The sequence below is a fragment of the Dinoponera quadriceps genome, unplaced genomic scaffold (genome assembly GCF_001313825.1).
Source record: "Dinoponera quadriceps isolate SergipeBrazil2010 unplaced genomic scaffold, ASM131382v1 scaffold1069, whole genome shotgun sequence".
Taxonomy (NCBI): Eukaryota; Metazoa; Arthropoda; class Insecta; order Hymenoptera; family Formicidae; genus Dinoponera; species Dinoponera quadriceps.
Window position 1 is genome coordinate 973862 of NW_014555200.1, and position 15694 is coordinate 989555.

At 44.3% G+C, this 15694-nt stretch overlaps 1 protein-coding gene across 2 annotated transcripts; it reads right to left on the reverse strand.

Annotated features, from left to right (window-relative positions):
• Positions 1–1507: 1507 nt before the first annotated feature.
• On the reverse strand, positions 1508–10271 carry LOC106743435 (alpha-tocopherol transfer protein-like). Of its 2 annotated transcripts, XM_014617273.1 has the most exons (5): positions 10127–10271; positions 4821–5148; positions 4157–4251; positions 2420–2734; positions 1508–2167 (listed from the first exon to the last, which is right to left on the reverse strand). In XM_014617273.1, the coding sequence occupies exons 2-5, from the start codon at positions 4978–4980 to the stop codon at positions 1820–1822; spliced, it is 918 nt and encodes a 305-aa protein (XP_014472759.1). In that variant the 5' UTR covers positions 4981–5148; positions 10127–10271; the 3' UTR covers positions 1508–1819. The 2 variants fall into 2 exon arrangements, with proteins under 2 accessions (XP_014472759.1, XP_014472758.1); XM_014617272.1 differs by lacking the exon at positions 10127–10271 and having other exon boundaries at positions 4821–5295.
• Between the last annotated feature and the right edge of the window lie 5423 nt (positions 10272–15694).

Sequence of the window (15694 nt, forward strand, 5' to 3'; positions counted from 1 at the left end):
CGCGCGACCAACGGAGGTACTCCACCACCTCGCTCGTCTCGTCATCACCCTCTCGCCGCCGTCTCTCTCCCTGTCTGTTTCGCTCCCCTGCGCACCCTGTCCCGCCGCCCTCCTCTTCGCTCCCGTCCAGGCGTGCGCTTTGCGATCCTGACTGCCACACGACCCTCCAACTCGGGTCGATATCAACCACCACAAAGCCCAGCAGTAGATGCCAGGCTCTACCTTGCGCCTCCTTCACGGTTCTACCTACCTACCGATCGACCTAGCCGCACCTCGCGCAGACTTACCTTCCTGATTCCATCTCGAGTTCATCCCCCGAGCGAATAACGCGCTCTCGTTTCAAGCCAGGCGAGCGTTGGGCAAGTCCGCGGCCGCTCCTCTCGCTCGAACGAGAGCTCTGGAGTCAAGTATCAACCTGGACGTTTTTTTATCAGTCCGAATAATCGAAACCGCGGATGTGAAGGAACGTTCGCATGATCGCGCGTGATCGTACGATCCGAGAGAAGTGGAGAGAAGAGCGATGAGGTCGCGGTTGAAATGAATGGAAGCTTCGACTCAGCGAGCATCTCCGAGCGTTGTAATTGCACCGGACGCATCGAAAGTCGCGCCGCTTTCTCTCGACCGCAGATATCAGAGAGAAATATCGAATTAGGGACAGAATTTGCTCGAGGATCGCGAGTAATTAATATCTCTGCCGTGTGTCTCGAGAGGAATTTGCCTCTCGAGAGGCATTTGAGCGTCAATCGAGAGGAGCGCGTGCACGTTTCTCGCCGGAGACTTTGTCGCCAATTTTGTGAACTTGTGACTTCTTTTCGCGAAAGTTACATTGCGTATGTGTGTGTGTGTGCATACGACTTACACTCAATGTTCGGCAAAGGTAAGAGTAAATATGTAGTTATTCGATATCGGCTCGAGGAATGCGCGGTTCAGCGACTCGCTCCCAATCTTCCGTATTTGTTCTTAACAAGTCGCTCCTCTCCATCCGCCGAGTCACCGTTCCGCCTCTACCCTCCCTCTTCTTCTTACATAACAACTCATTTATTGCCGGAAAGGCGCTGTTCTTACCTCGAGGCGCGTATTATCGTCACAAGGTTTTATCGCCGGAAGCGCGAGTTTCCCCCGATCGATTCCCGAAGTCACGGCTCGTGAGACTTGTTCGTTCGTTACGATTGCGAAAGGAGAGAAATTGGCGAGCGGCCTGTCCGATTCGCAACTGATCGATAACGCGCGCGCGCCTAAACTCGTTGCAAGGAACGCGCTATGGATCGTTTCCCGATAGTCAATTGCGACGGTTGATAAATTGCGGGAAGGAAATCGGGCCTGCGTTCGATCGCGCGGCTCGGCCTCTCCCGGCGTAGAGCCGGAGCTCATCACGTGGGAGAAGCGTGCGGAGAGACAAAAGGATTCTTATTGCTCGCTGTTTACGCCACTGGGCGTGTCGGAGGGATGAAAATTGCAATCGCGGTGTATCGACCTCGCGTTGTAATCCGCGCGACAGCGCGAGAAATGTATCGTTTCTTCATTTATTGATAGCACTTTCGTAGGCGTTCGTGACAGCGTTATTTTATAAACGTCCGTTACTCGCTAATACATGAACATAATATAATATAAACGCAAACGACAATGGTAATATAAATATACGGGTTACAATAGTTGCCGTGATGGCGTGCGGAAGATTATACGGAATTGCGAGAGACGATTATACGCGTCCTTCGTCGTCACGTCGGATGATCAGTATCTCGCGTTTCTGCATAATGACTGCGCGTTTTTTCGCGGTAATTTCTTGTGAAATCTTACGAGAACGACCCTGGAGTCTCGGTCACTTGATATTGAAGCACTCGAGGACCTCGTTCGCGTTGACGTAGCCCACCTTGTTCATCTCTTCGACGATTTTCGGATCTTTAACCAAGGATTCGATCCATTTGTAATAGGGAATCTCGTCCCTCGTGCCGCCGTACTTCTTGGGCAGGTACTCGGGCGAGATGTGCTGGTGCAGGCTCTCGTAATTGTTCCCGTGGAAGTATATCCTGTTACGCATGTTGGTGTCGAGCAGCGGCTTGAAGACCGCGAAGATCGCGTCGAAGATCCACGACTGGTGCAGAATATGTATCGCGTGCGCCTTCATGGGGAACGAGGTCACCATCAGAGACAGCATCATGCTCGCCACCTGGAAGTTCATCCACGTCTCGCATCGTTACATCCTTAATACGTAGTGTCGCGTTAACCTTTACATCCCCCTTATCGCTCTTATCCGTGATCCATCGGATTTCAGCGAATATTCCCCGCGCGAGTAAGAATAGAGCCGAGAGAATGTAATGTGAAAATTGTGATTTTCACGTAAAAATTACGATATAATTCTCGTGCATCGTCTTCTCGCATTTTCAGTTTCCTTTCCTATCGATGTACGTTCACGACATACCTGAGGCGTGACGGTCCATGCGTGCGCCATAGTGATGTCCTTCAGATCGAAAATTACAATACCACCCATAATTTGCGCGATGGGCTCGAGGACGCCCAGTTCGAGCACGATGACTGTAGCCTTGAAAACGTCCTCGATGGGGTATTTGCCCGGGTTCCAGTTGCCCATGCGATAGATAATCATGCGTCTGCTGCACTGGGTCCTGTAGGGCGGCACCGTGATGACGTCGTCGTCGCCTATGTACTTCATCTCCTTCATGTTCATTTGCTGATGTATCTCCGGGTGTTCCTCTTTGAAGTTGTAGTAATTCATTATCTATCAAAAAATCCCTTGGAGAAATCAACTGGGTCGATCGGATCGCTCGACTCGAGCGTTACGAACATCGTATTCGGAATGAATAAGCAGCAAGTGTACAGCATTCAGCGCGAACCTACTACCGATGTGTGTTCATAGCGTGTAGCTATAATCTATTACGTGATTATTATAAAAACGATAAATCATATCGTTGATTATATCATAGAGCACGCCTGCATTAATTCGCTTGATTCATATGCAAATACGGGACTTCCGGGGATCGAATCATCTTAAAAGCGATATCTCACCGAGATGAGAATAATTTTATACAAACGAGGCGATTTTCAAAAGTCACGCCGCCTATATTCCCCTTGCTGCTTCAATTCGCCTCGCGAGCCGCGCAACTGACAGTCGCGGGGGTTCAGGACCATTAAAACTTCGCGAAATCTGTAATGCGTTTCCTATTGCCTAAAAAAAAACTTAGTGAAACAATTCCTTGACATATAATTAATTTATTAGAATTTTAATGATATTTAAATATATATTGTTAACGTGTAAAAATATATGTTAAGGAGTTATTTCGGTATGAACTTTCGGATATTAGGGAGTGCCTTATAAATTTCGTAATATCAGCTGTCTTGAGACTGAGCGCTGCAACTGTTAATTGCGTGGCTCGCGGGGCGAGTTAGAACGGCAAGGGGAAGTAAGGATACGTAATCCTCGAAAATCGCCTCGTTTATACAAATAATTCTGAGTACTGATATATATCGTATGTATATGCATGTGTATATTTATGTGTGTGTAATAGCACCAAATTAAAAAAAATTACAGTTTATATTATATTATAAAGAAAGAATTTGAAAAAGTGTATCTTTGTAACGTTAAAAGATATTTTCAGCGTTTTGTGATATTTTCTAAATAATTTAATTCCCATTTACGAGCGCTCTGTTCGCTTATATCCCTGGTCTTGTTGAAAAGCCGATTCGTTCACCTCGACACAATTATTATGCAACGACCAGGTTTACCTTGTGTTAAAAGATTTGCCAGTTGCTATATACTAAATTAATTAGAAAGTAACAGTAACCGATTTCGTCATTTGGCATTCCACAACTATCATTAATTTAAAAAATTTTTTCAACAATATAAACCAAGAAATATTTTCGATAAAATATCGCTTGTGATCGCATCACTGATTACGATATGAAATTACGTTATGCTTGGAAAAATAAAAATAAATCCAACGCTATCGTCTAATGATACCGTTCAATATCGAATTAGAAATAATAAAGTTAAAAGTTAACGTGTTAGTAAACTTGTAATTAAATAGATTTGAACGAGATGATTTACTACTGGAAAAGTCGCAGGCGAGATGGTGGATGAAAAACCTCAATGGAAAATCATCACTGCAGTTACAAATTATTAATGTCAACATGTACAACTCACCAGTCTGTGCGCTCTCTTCAGATTGAAATTCCTGGCGCGAAGGAATCTGATGAGAAAATCGTCGTCCATCCTATGTGGCAGACATTCGCCCCTCTCTGTCGAAAAACCCACAAACTCGTCAATGCCGAATAACACAAGAGTAGATGGCGCAAAAACGTTCTCCCTTAATTTGCGATACTCTACCGATTCTATATTTTCTCGTCATCCCGCATGGAAAAAAAGAATTAGCTCTTACAGCTAAAAATTAGCTCCCACTGGTGAAAATTAGCTGCACATATGATACAACTGAAATTTAGTTAATTTCTTTCGCCCCTACCATTTCTTGTGCCTGATTTTTAGCCCCCACATCTAGAAACTAAGTCTGGTAACTAAATTTCAGTTGTATTATGCGGACAGATAATTCCCTTTTTCCGTGCATACATGCCGATTCGAGAAATTTATTTTAAATCGCGTGTATCCTGAGAGAAGCTATTTTCGACGTGCCAAAGTTAAAGCGACTTCGGAAATTTACGTCGTCGTGATTATTAGATTTCCCTCGTGGTTCATTACGGAATTGACAAATAGATTTTTCAAATCACTTATTATTGCACCCACTCTTCGTATTTACCGAACTCGCGAACGATCGACGTCTCTTTTATTTCTGATTGATTTCAACTTGAATTACCATAAATCATGTCGCGAAACTCCTGAAGCGTCTGGCACTTGACTTCTTCGGTCTCCCCGAGCTCTCTTCTGGCGTATTCCATAATTTCCGGCGGGGGTTCACTCAGATCCAAGCTGACCTGCTCGTCCTGCACTCCGTCATCGTCCTTGAGCTCCGGCATGTTGTTGGAACCCTCGCGAAACTTTAGATTCTCCTCCTCTTCCTTAGCATCGGCAACATCAGCCTGCTGCTTGTCGAGGTTCCGCCGATCTTCCGATCCTGCCTCGATATCACCTTGGTGATCCTTCAGGGTCGTCTGGGCAACACTGTCGCTCGACTTCTCGTTCTCCTGCGGCATGATAACGCAGACGGATGGTGGCCTATTTCGTCTACGATTTACGATATATCCGGCTCGGCCCGTTTCGTTCGTCGCGGTAACACTGAATTCGTTTGCATTCAGTCGTGGATCGCGTCACCGCTAACACAGCAATCGGCCCGCTACCGGCTTTCAGTTTTATCAGATAACCTCCTTCTACTTACTGACACTTACTGACACTTATGCACACGATACGTATACTAGAAACGTGAGTGTGCACACCAGTGCGATTATAGCGTGTTGGCGCGAGTTCAGCAATTACGTAAATAATAATGTGATCAGCTCTTGAACTTGATCCGATTTAATCGAAAGGAAATAGCTGTGGTGAATGATTGTGATTCAAGAAAAAAGAACAAAAAATCACCCAAACTCAGTGCGAAATGCGTCCTTGGCTGAAGTTCGTCCGACTAAAAAGTGACGTCGATTCGTCACACGTCGCGGAGCATGTGGACCGAATCGATTGACCAAAGCGACGACGGCGAAAAATTTCAAGAGGTGCGTTTCAACCGGTTTAATCGTTCAAATAATTGCGCGGAAAAAATATGCCTCGTTCGCTTTTTATCTCGCAAGAATGCTCATTTCATCGTGCAAAACGCCATGAGCGCACATTACGAGGCATGAGGCGAGATGACGCATACGCTTGTTTATGCGCGGATTATTCATACAGACTCGGCTGTAGAGATAATTTATTTCAAATGCAACTTCTGCTACGTTTAATATATAATTGCTGCTGCACATAATTGCAGAAACCGGTCGCGAATGTTCTAATGTTGTTAATATTAATATTAATATTAATATTTGCTAGATTGCAGGATACACGTGCGTCGTCAAATTCAGTCTGACGCGAAACATCTCTCGCTTTTCGAAGCTACGCTGCTTCACATCTTTTCCTTCGAGATGTTCGTAAAAAGAGGCATTACGTAATGGACACGATGCTGCACGCCGGCGATGATGATTCGCATTATCCAACTATAGAATATGAAAATAACACGTGTCGATTCCTATCCTCTCAATCGAGACTATCGCGGAGACTTTTCCTCCGTCTTCTTCGAAGAAGTTTCCACCGACGGTGGCGGACAACAATAGACCGTGTTTCACGATGGTGGTCAACACACAAAAATTACTGCGTCGTGCACACGCGTAACACAATCAACAGCACGAGCGCGTGACACCATTCCCAACTAAATTGCAACACGCGGCACTCGCAGGAGAATTACGGATCGTCGTTCGCGCACGCGAAGAGAACGATTCGGTGTTTCACAATCGCGTCGGGAAATTTACAATCCTGTTTTCCCACTTGGGAAATATTTCTCGAAAAAGCGCGACGCACACAACGCGAACAACGGTAATCGTCAGCCGAACGAAGAGCGCATTCGAGAGTGGACGTGCACGCTTTTCAAGCGCCGTGAATGCAATCCGACGTTCGTTCGCCGATACCGATCGTAGTAATGATGCAACTAACGCACGGTTCACCTTGCTGAATCTGCACGAGGCTTACTTTACGCTTACCTCACCTCGCCGTTGGGAACCTTTTCGCAGTGTCGGATCAGTTCGACATTTCACATGGCTGTTAGCGCGTTTCTCGCGCGAGCGAATCTTGTTACCATAGTCGACGAGGTGAACGATTTCAAGCCGCGAATGGTCGTTTGATCGATCGTCATCCGATTGATCGTGGATTAATTAGTCGACAAAAATGCGCTCAATCAACTCAACTTGCCCTTCTTGGATTTGCTCTCGTTACATTCCCGTCATATATTATTCTGTAGTTCCTCGCGTGTGCAATGTTTTGCGCAACGTGCGCTCAACTGTCGTACAAATCGCCTTGCTTCGCTGGATCGTGAGTAAATATGATCACCTTCATATTATCATGACGCTGATCATATTTGATCACATCGCGTAAAATAAAAACTTTGTTTTCAACGGATCGTAATTCTTTCTCCTGTGATAACGTAATGAATAATACACGATGAATGAATAAAAAGTAGTCCAGCGAAGGTTTACCGGAACGCGCGATGTGAAAATTATCCTTTTAGAATGTATAAGCGTAATTGTTGGTCTGAAACGCGAACATCTCGCGAAAGCAACAAATTGGCCTTAAACGTGTGTGTGTGTGTATGTGTTATTCGGCCGGAAGAAAACGGATGCGGCGTAACTTCTGACCGTCGATACAAACCGCACATGGGAAATGACTGGAGGCGTGTTGCGAAATGTGTCAGGGTCACCCTGTTGCATCTACAGTCCGGCGCTTTCACCAACGTTACGTACTTACGATAACGCGATCTTATGCACGCGCTCTGGTGAGCGTTCGCACGGACAAAGACCCGTTCTTCATCACGTGGATCAATAGATCGATTGACTCGCGATTATCGCGCGCATGGCGAGTCCCGCGGAAAATGGACGGCGGGTAAAACGGATAAAACGGGATCGACGGAGAGAGTTTATGTAATCCGGCCCTAAGAGTCGACCGAATGATCCGTGGATAGAAAAGGCCAGCTGGCATGGGATGCAAGCTGTGTGTGTGTGTGTGCGCGCGCGCGCGTCTGCAAGTATTTATGTGTCGCAATCTGCGGGACAATCTATGCGCAAATCTTCGGAAAAATTGCGTGGGATCCGTTCGCGTGAACACGTTATCATTTGCAACACGGGGTGCACGCGATAGATTACAATAATTCGAACCTGTCAATGCGCGATGTGATGGTGACGTAATCTAAATACACCTTATCAGCGTTCCCGGTGTCGCTTTTGGACGGTGTTTCGCCATTAAGCATTTCCGCAATAATAACACATTTCTCACGTTTATGTCAAAGTACGCGCTGCACTTATCAGCGATTGCTTGTCGAGTTTGCGCGGGGTTCGACGAAATTGTTTGTTCTTGCGTCACTATTCCCTTTATTACATGCACGCTATCGTCGAGTCTCGTTCACGAAACATCAAAGAATGCACATTGTAGCGGATTGAAAGTGGCGCGGCGGCCGTAACCAACGTTGCGACACATACCTAATCTAAGAAATATTGCGTTACAGACCCGACCGCACTTTTTTCTTTAGAAAGTTTTTACTTTTCGACACTTTAACATTTACACTTGCAAGCCCACGATTATTGCTTCCTAATTTCTTGCGGAATCGCAATGGCCGGGAGTAAAACTGAATGGAAATGCGCCGAGGAAAGAAGCGACGATTGGTTTGAAAACGCCGTTTGTGTATGTGTGTGTGTAAAAAATTACTTTGCGTTTGTGAAAGATGCTTGAAAACTCATCGGTCGGTCTCTGGAAGCGCGATAAATCACGGTATAAATGAGTTCCCTTTGCGAAACGCGTTAACTCATCCGTCGTAACGAAGGTCCTTGCATCAATCTTCGTCCTTCGCGAAGGTAACGGCCAAAACGCGTTCTCTCTTCCTTTCTCTCAACCTTGAAAAGCATTCTCGATCGGGACGCGAAGTGGCGCCTGCCAATGTGCAATTGCACGCAGACACGTGCAAAGTGTGTTCGGCCTCACGGCGGCATTTACCGGCGGCGTTGTCACGGAAACGCGGATTTTTCACTTTCCACGTGCTCTTTCTCACCGACCGTACGTCTAAACTTTCTAACGGTTTTTGATACGAGCCTTGTCGTTTATTCAAAATAGCGAGTTCGTTCAATTAGTCAAACAGTGCTTATCTCGATAGAGGCTCATTATTAGAAAGTCGAGACGATAAAAATACCGGCACGCTATCGCCGTATATTATTACGCTGTGTTGTTCTCGTTTCAACGATTGCGCGCGGTTTTATTACTTGAACTCTCTCGAAAGTGACATCGTTCATCGTCCCCTTCGGATTTCATCAAACGAAACGTCATAGAGACGGAGGTACGGTTTCTTCAACCCTCAAACATGTTGCTGACAGAACCGACGGTGATTTTTTTTATCGTGTCTAAGCGTTTCCGCGTGTCCAATGTTTGTCTGATCTTCGGCGCGGTGATAATTAATCGCGCATCACCGATCCGATTCAATCTTCTCTCTTCGATGTGAGATTCTTCGGTATTTAGGCGCGTCCAGACGAGGCGTGTCTGTGGAATTGGGATGTCTGCGCGTTTGCTGCCGCGTGTTTACACGCAGAGGTGTGTAAACCATCGCCTCCGCCTGGATTGATTTCCGCGCATAGCGCATAAACTCGTTCTCTTTATTATCCTCGAGCAGCGGAACTTTAGCGAGCCCGTTAAAATAAATAGCAGCATCGTCGGTTCTTTGCGTCGAAGTACGTGTTGGCGCGCGACGGAATTCCTCTACGTCGAACGTTGTCCGCAGAACTCGGCTCTGATATGTAAGAACCGATTGATTCGACACGTTCAGCACTTTATCTTCTTTCGTATTTCTTTCCCCCTTCTGCGCATAGCGTCGTGTGCGAGTATTGAGACCTTGAGACGAGGCCAACCTGCTGAATGCGACAAATACGACCACGTCGGGAAAAAGGAAGCGCGACACCGTGTTTGTGCGAATTTTTAATTCTTTATCAACAAAGCTCGTGAGTATTGTTTGCTAAATACAAAGAGTTACCCACATCAGCACCACGACACTATCGGGCGCTTTGTCGACAAAATTTTCAAGACTGGCTTTGCGAAACAACAAGAATAAACGGAAAGAACGAGGAAGAATGCATTGAATTGAAAAGGAAAGAAATATTTTTTCGCAAAAGTGCGCCGTCAACGGCCTACGTCGATCAGTCCCGAAAATTTCAGTCATGCCCGTAGTCCGGGTTGCTCGGCAACTTCTCTTCTTCGAATCGTCCAAGACGAACGAAAGAAAGGATCGCTAAAGTCGCAATTAATCCGCGCGTCAGCGACGATTCGCGGTGCGAAGGACGGCGGATTTGGCCTCTCGGTGTAATTTAACGATTGACAACTCACCGGCTGACCGGTGGAATGCTACGTGGATGAACACGAACCTCGCGGTACAGCGATCCTGTGTGTACTAACCGATGCCTCGGTCACAGAGCCGACTTCTTCCGCGTCTACGATTCCGGCGGCGAGAAAGTTGCACGACCGCCGCCACCACAATCGCCTTTCCACCGAGAGCGAGTTTAGGAATCGGTCTTCGTCCTCCTCCTCCTCCTCGCGCTTCCACGCTCGGCCGATGCAGCTTCTTCACGACGGTAAACACGAACTTTCCTCGAGGAGGAACGTTGCAGCTGAGGCGCACTTCCGGTTTGCGAACCGTCGTTCCGCCGAGGGAAACGAAAATTTCAGCTTATATCGCTCCTCACGTTTCGCATCTGAGGCAGATTCTGAGGCAGAAACGGCAAGTCAGGTTCATTTATTGTAGAGACCGCGTATCGCCCGCGATGCTGCTTACGTAGAATCGGCTGGGTGGGTGCAGACAAAAATATCGCGCGATAAAACAATAATTAAAGTCGGGGGGGGAGAGAGGAAAGGAGAAGGAAGGATAAATCAGCCCTTTGTGTAATGCACGAGAACTGTATTGACAAAAGGCTCGCTATCAAATCGGGATTACGGTCTTTAATTGCTCATTAAATGTGGCCACCTAATAAAGATAAAGACCAATAGCTTCACTGCGAGTTTTTCCTTAATAACGGACCCCAATTAACGCGTCACGAGCGAGAGTAACAATAAGTCTTGTGACGGCGAGCGAGAGAAAATTTCATTGCCGGAAGACCATGGGAATTATTTCGTTAATTAGCGTCGTAATTAAATTCACAATGACAGGATTAACGAATTAAATGTTAGTTGACGCACAATGCAATCGACGCAATTCGAATGTTAACGGAAAATCGCGCTCGGATTATTGATACATTCGCGGGGGCCATCGGATTTAATGAAAATTATTTATATTATTAAGAAACCATTAATTATCACTCTAATGTGTGACACGAATGGATACGATATGTGCACAGATATAATATAATATACTGAAGATCAAACACGCGCGTCGCACCTCGCCCGTTTCTCGGGAATAAATTGCACAGTCATCCCACGCCTCGCTACTCGCTGGTACTTCAATTTCGACGTATACAAAAGTCATCTTTGACAGCCGATCGCTTCGTTACGCTCCGTATCAACCGGGAGAGTAACGCTTATTAACAAACAGGATTAATAAACAGGATTGTAGGCAACAAATAACGGCGAACTTCGAATCGAAGATGCCCCAAATGGAGCAATGTTGACGAACGACAGAGCGATATCTTACCCACGCAATTTCAACGTAATTATTGAATATTAGATATTTCTGTCACTTATATATGAGAAAAAACAAACAGTATTATACTTATAATAACAATGTAATAATAATAATCGGGAATTGAACGATACGAACGGAAATATCACTTGCGAAATGTCACGCTAATTATTCAATTTACGATCAATATGCGAAGGATGTGAAGCGCATCGTGTCTTTCGAAACGAAAATGCAATTCGATAAGGCAGATTTGAGGTCTCGTAAATATAAATAATAGAAATATATCACCGGAGAGACCACACACAAAATTCGCCGTTAACAGAGTCTCAAAGGTCATCGGCAAAAAAGTCGCTCCTTTGAAAGCGACGTACGCCAAGGTCGTTCAGGTATTCACGGCGAGCCTCTGGTAAATAATGGCGTGTGACTTTTGCCCGCGGGAATGGATTTTCAAATCGAAGACGTTATCCATGTACACATTATGTTACGTCCTGTCAAGACACGAGGCAAACCTCCGATGGCGGCACCTTTGCCTCTCGAGCGATCGCTTCTGTTACTTTCCAATTCGTGATAATGTTATCGAGCCGCTGTTCGTAATTCAATGATCTCGAAAATCGAGATCTGCAGCTATTCGTGACGATCATAATGAGCCGCGATTCTATCACGATCGCACTTCTGAATTTACGTCCGATTGCTCTTATTCCGCGCGAACGTCGGCTTGATCAACACGAGTAGATTTAGCTCACCGCGCGATAATCCGCCAGCCGAGCGTGAAAACCTCAGCCGTGTCAGGGATGATCGAGCACTTAGTTAACTGCCTACGTCGTTGGTTTAACTCGATGTTCACTTAATTGATTGAAACCCGTCTTTAGCGCCGAGTCCGCGCGCGGAACGTTCCGAAAGTGGTCCTTTCGTGGATCGTCGCCGGCGAATCTCGTAGATTGGTGAGCGCAACTTTGCGAAGTCCCTCCGGAGCCTCCTTTGAACCTCTGGAAATTCTCAGTAATTCAGTTTGCACGATAACCTGTTAACGTGATCCTCTTTCTTTAAAGCCCGGATAAGTGCTAGTTGCACATTGACCACTTCTGCCTGGCACTGACGAGAAATTGGCCGGTTCTCTCCAGTTTGAAATTCGTGAGATTCCGATCGTAACGCAAACCCCCGACCTCGTTTCACCTCGGATCGTCTCGCACAGATATTTTCCATTGTCGGAATCTCTCACGGCGCTCAGCGAGTGCAACAAAAATCCCGCCGTATTACGAGGAGATCGCGAGGGAGAGTTGGAACTAAGATGCGGGGAACTCGCGAAATTATACCTGTCACGCGAACGTACGCTCGCCGCCCGTGGATTAGCTTAATAAAGAGTAGCTACATTTCATAACAGTGCGTACGAGGTAGCGATTCATAAGACTTGGGGCTAGCAAAGAGACGGACAGCCGTCTAATCCGAGTTCTAACCGTGAAAGAGCGGATTGAGAGGAGCAAAGAGAAGATTCTTCCGGGCTTATTGATTAATAAGGTGCAGCGAATATCGGCACACAGAACCGTGCGTATCGTATTAACGTCAAAGATTTATCGTCTCATTTCCTAAACAGCGAATGTTTTCTCGTCGGTGATTATAATATGCTTCACGTTCGCTGGAATAATGTTTATTGTGGCAACGTATAATACAAATGGTCGGTGCTGGTCATCTGACCGTTTAGGCGAATATAATCTTAGAATATTTTAACTTGTTTTTCATCTACTTTAATGCAACACGGCGAATTTGTGTTTTATCTAACAAATACTTCGGGTTCATTGACTCGTTTTATAATTCTACAAGTCCTTTCAAAGCGTAGTCTAATATATGCTCTCTCGTCATATAAGGATCTTCTCGCTGCTTTAATTTGTATTTTAAATGAATTTTGTAAGTTATCTTGATTTTGCGATACTCTCTCTTCCTCTCTCTGAGGATTCCTTCTGTCCGTTCTCTTCTTGTATCAGAGGGTATTAACCCGTTAATAAATGAAAATGTAATGAAAATGAAAATATGATGAGTTCACGGAAATACTTACAAATACGCTAATCTGCTAATCTATCAGGCGCAGTACGTTCAAATGTAAATTTATGATTAATTTTATACAAAAATTTTCTTTTACATAAGACTTGTACCGTCGCATCGTTTCACTCTAGCAAATTTCCCGACTAGTTTGGAGTCGATTTTCCTCAACGTTACAGTTAGGGCTCGCCGTCGCTCAGTCTCTCTCGCACCGCGTAGGGCTCTTCGCATTCAAATAGATCGTGAGTAAACAAACTTCTAATTATATTTGGTCAGTCGAGATGTTCGATTTTCTGTCTTCTTCCACGATAAACCGATCACCTTTTATGAGAGAGCTGCACGAATTATAGCGCAACATTAACGAAAAATCGAATAGCAAAGAACCCATTAATGGAAACAGATTTTGCAGGAAAAAGATTGATTTGTTGAAAATCGAGTTGAGATCGTCCGTCACTAGGCGAAACTATAGGAAAGAGACATTTAACTTTCTATAAAGTGACCTTTAACACATCACACATACCGAAAGCTCACACCACGTTGATCGTAAAGGCTGTGTATAAAACGACGCTTGTATAGCCGTTTGAAGCGCTTGTGCAATTCTGAAGCGTGAACTCTCACTAAGAGCGACGCAAAGACCATCGGTCAGCTACATTCCCGTAGAAAGGGAAATCGTCGTTCGAGCGAGCGGAACTAAATTTATCTAAAGTCGGAAGCGCATCTGTACACTCTCTTCACAGCGGCTCTGCGCATCATCTCGCGAGATCTCCGGCACAGATATACGTTTGTGCAGACAAATGATTTTCGCTTTCCTTCATTCCTTCATGCATGATAACGCGAAAGCAGATAAACTCACGTCCCGTAATGCGGCCATTGATTGCTTATCGCATCGACCATTAATTAACGCGTACATGTGGCAGATTTCTAGATCTTCACTATAAATTCTTTAGTTTAGTTCGAATCAATATATTTCGAGATATTGGTATAAATATATTCATATATATTACATACTTGTAATGTTACATAAATATAGTATTAATATAATAAATATAGAATTTTTATCACAGTTTTTTTTAATCAATATTTTCTTCTAAAAAGAACAACTCGCTTCGAGGAAGTCGTGTTAAGTTCTGACTCTCGCAGGAATTTGCGGAAGTAATTACGGATTCGCCGACTAATTGTATCGCTCGTCATTTGCGTTACGAGTGTTAGTGTTAATTGTATACATAGTAGTATCGTCAGAACGATGCATAAACTGCCACATAAATCAAGTTGTTTAGTCGAATGGGTTGGATGAAGATTTATTCATTGCCGTAAACTTCGTCAAACTCCAAGGTTCTTCGGTGAGTGTTTCTTCAAGTAATTCAATATACTCGCGCGGTATTTTCGACTTTATCGTCAATTGGAAATTCTATCGAAAGCCAAGTAAGACAAAAATAGAATTTACAACATCGTGAAATGACTTGGATAAAATACGGATTATTTGTGAATTCAGTTTAGATAAAAACCTCGAAGAAAGTTACACTTTCGAGAAGATAGATCTGCATGGCGTATCCACGCTTATTTATTCGACAAAACCCGAGAAGATAATTTGTATGCACGAGTTAATTTATATGTCCATTCGAGAGAATGTTCACATGTGCGATCACGTATAACAAAAATAAGAAGTGAATAAATTCGTTACATAAAAACTTGTCTGCACAGGATTCGAGCAATCGTGTCACGTGATGGGATTATGAAAATTGTGACTAGAGCAAGTTGTACGCTTTACACACACACACACACACACACACACACACACATATATCGTGTATTCTTGTAATCAGTGTCTCAATCTGAATAATTATATCATGTATAAACATTAACTATTTTTATTTATAGTTATAATAATCAGGTAATTATAGAGCCATCTCATTTATTAGTATTGCATTGATCTCTTTTCGTATAACACGTGAAACCTAACAGATTCTATTCATTTCTTCTACCATTCTGGCGATTCGTTATCTTCTTCTTAGCAAAACAGCGAGTGAGTAATCGACGATGCACTTTGTATCAAACCTTTGATATGCAGAGCGTACATAGTCCAAGAACAAGAAAGAAATACGAAATAGGTTGTTGGAAGGAGGTAAAACGATAATGATACTAGAATAGCTTCTCTAAAATAATTTTTCCAGATAATCTTATATATGTAATAATCAATCTCTTACTGTAAAATCTTAATGTTTCCTCGATCACGCGTTTCTTACATAATCAAGAAACAGTATCGTTTGCACTTTTTCTGAAACTAAACTCGAAAATAAATATATGAGATTTAGAAAAAA

What these genes read in the sequence shown, in the direction of transcription:
- LOC106743435 (XM_014617272.1), bottom strand. Translation starts at nt 5,157, where the DNA reads ATGCCGCAGGAGAACGAGAAGTCGAGCGACAGTGTTGCCCAGACGACC. An exon ending in GTTTCGCGACATGATTTATG is followed by an intron (nt 4,252 to 4,820) that starts GTAATTCAAGTT and finishes GTTTTTCGACAG; the next exon opens with AGAGGGGCGAATGTCTGCCA. An exon ending in TGAAGAGAGCGCACAGACTG is followed by an intron (nt 2,735 to 4,156) that starts GTGAGTTGTACA and finishes ATTTTTTGATAG; the next exon opens with ATAATGAATTACTACAACTT.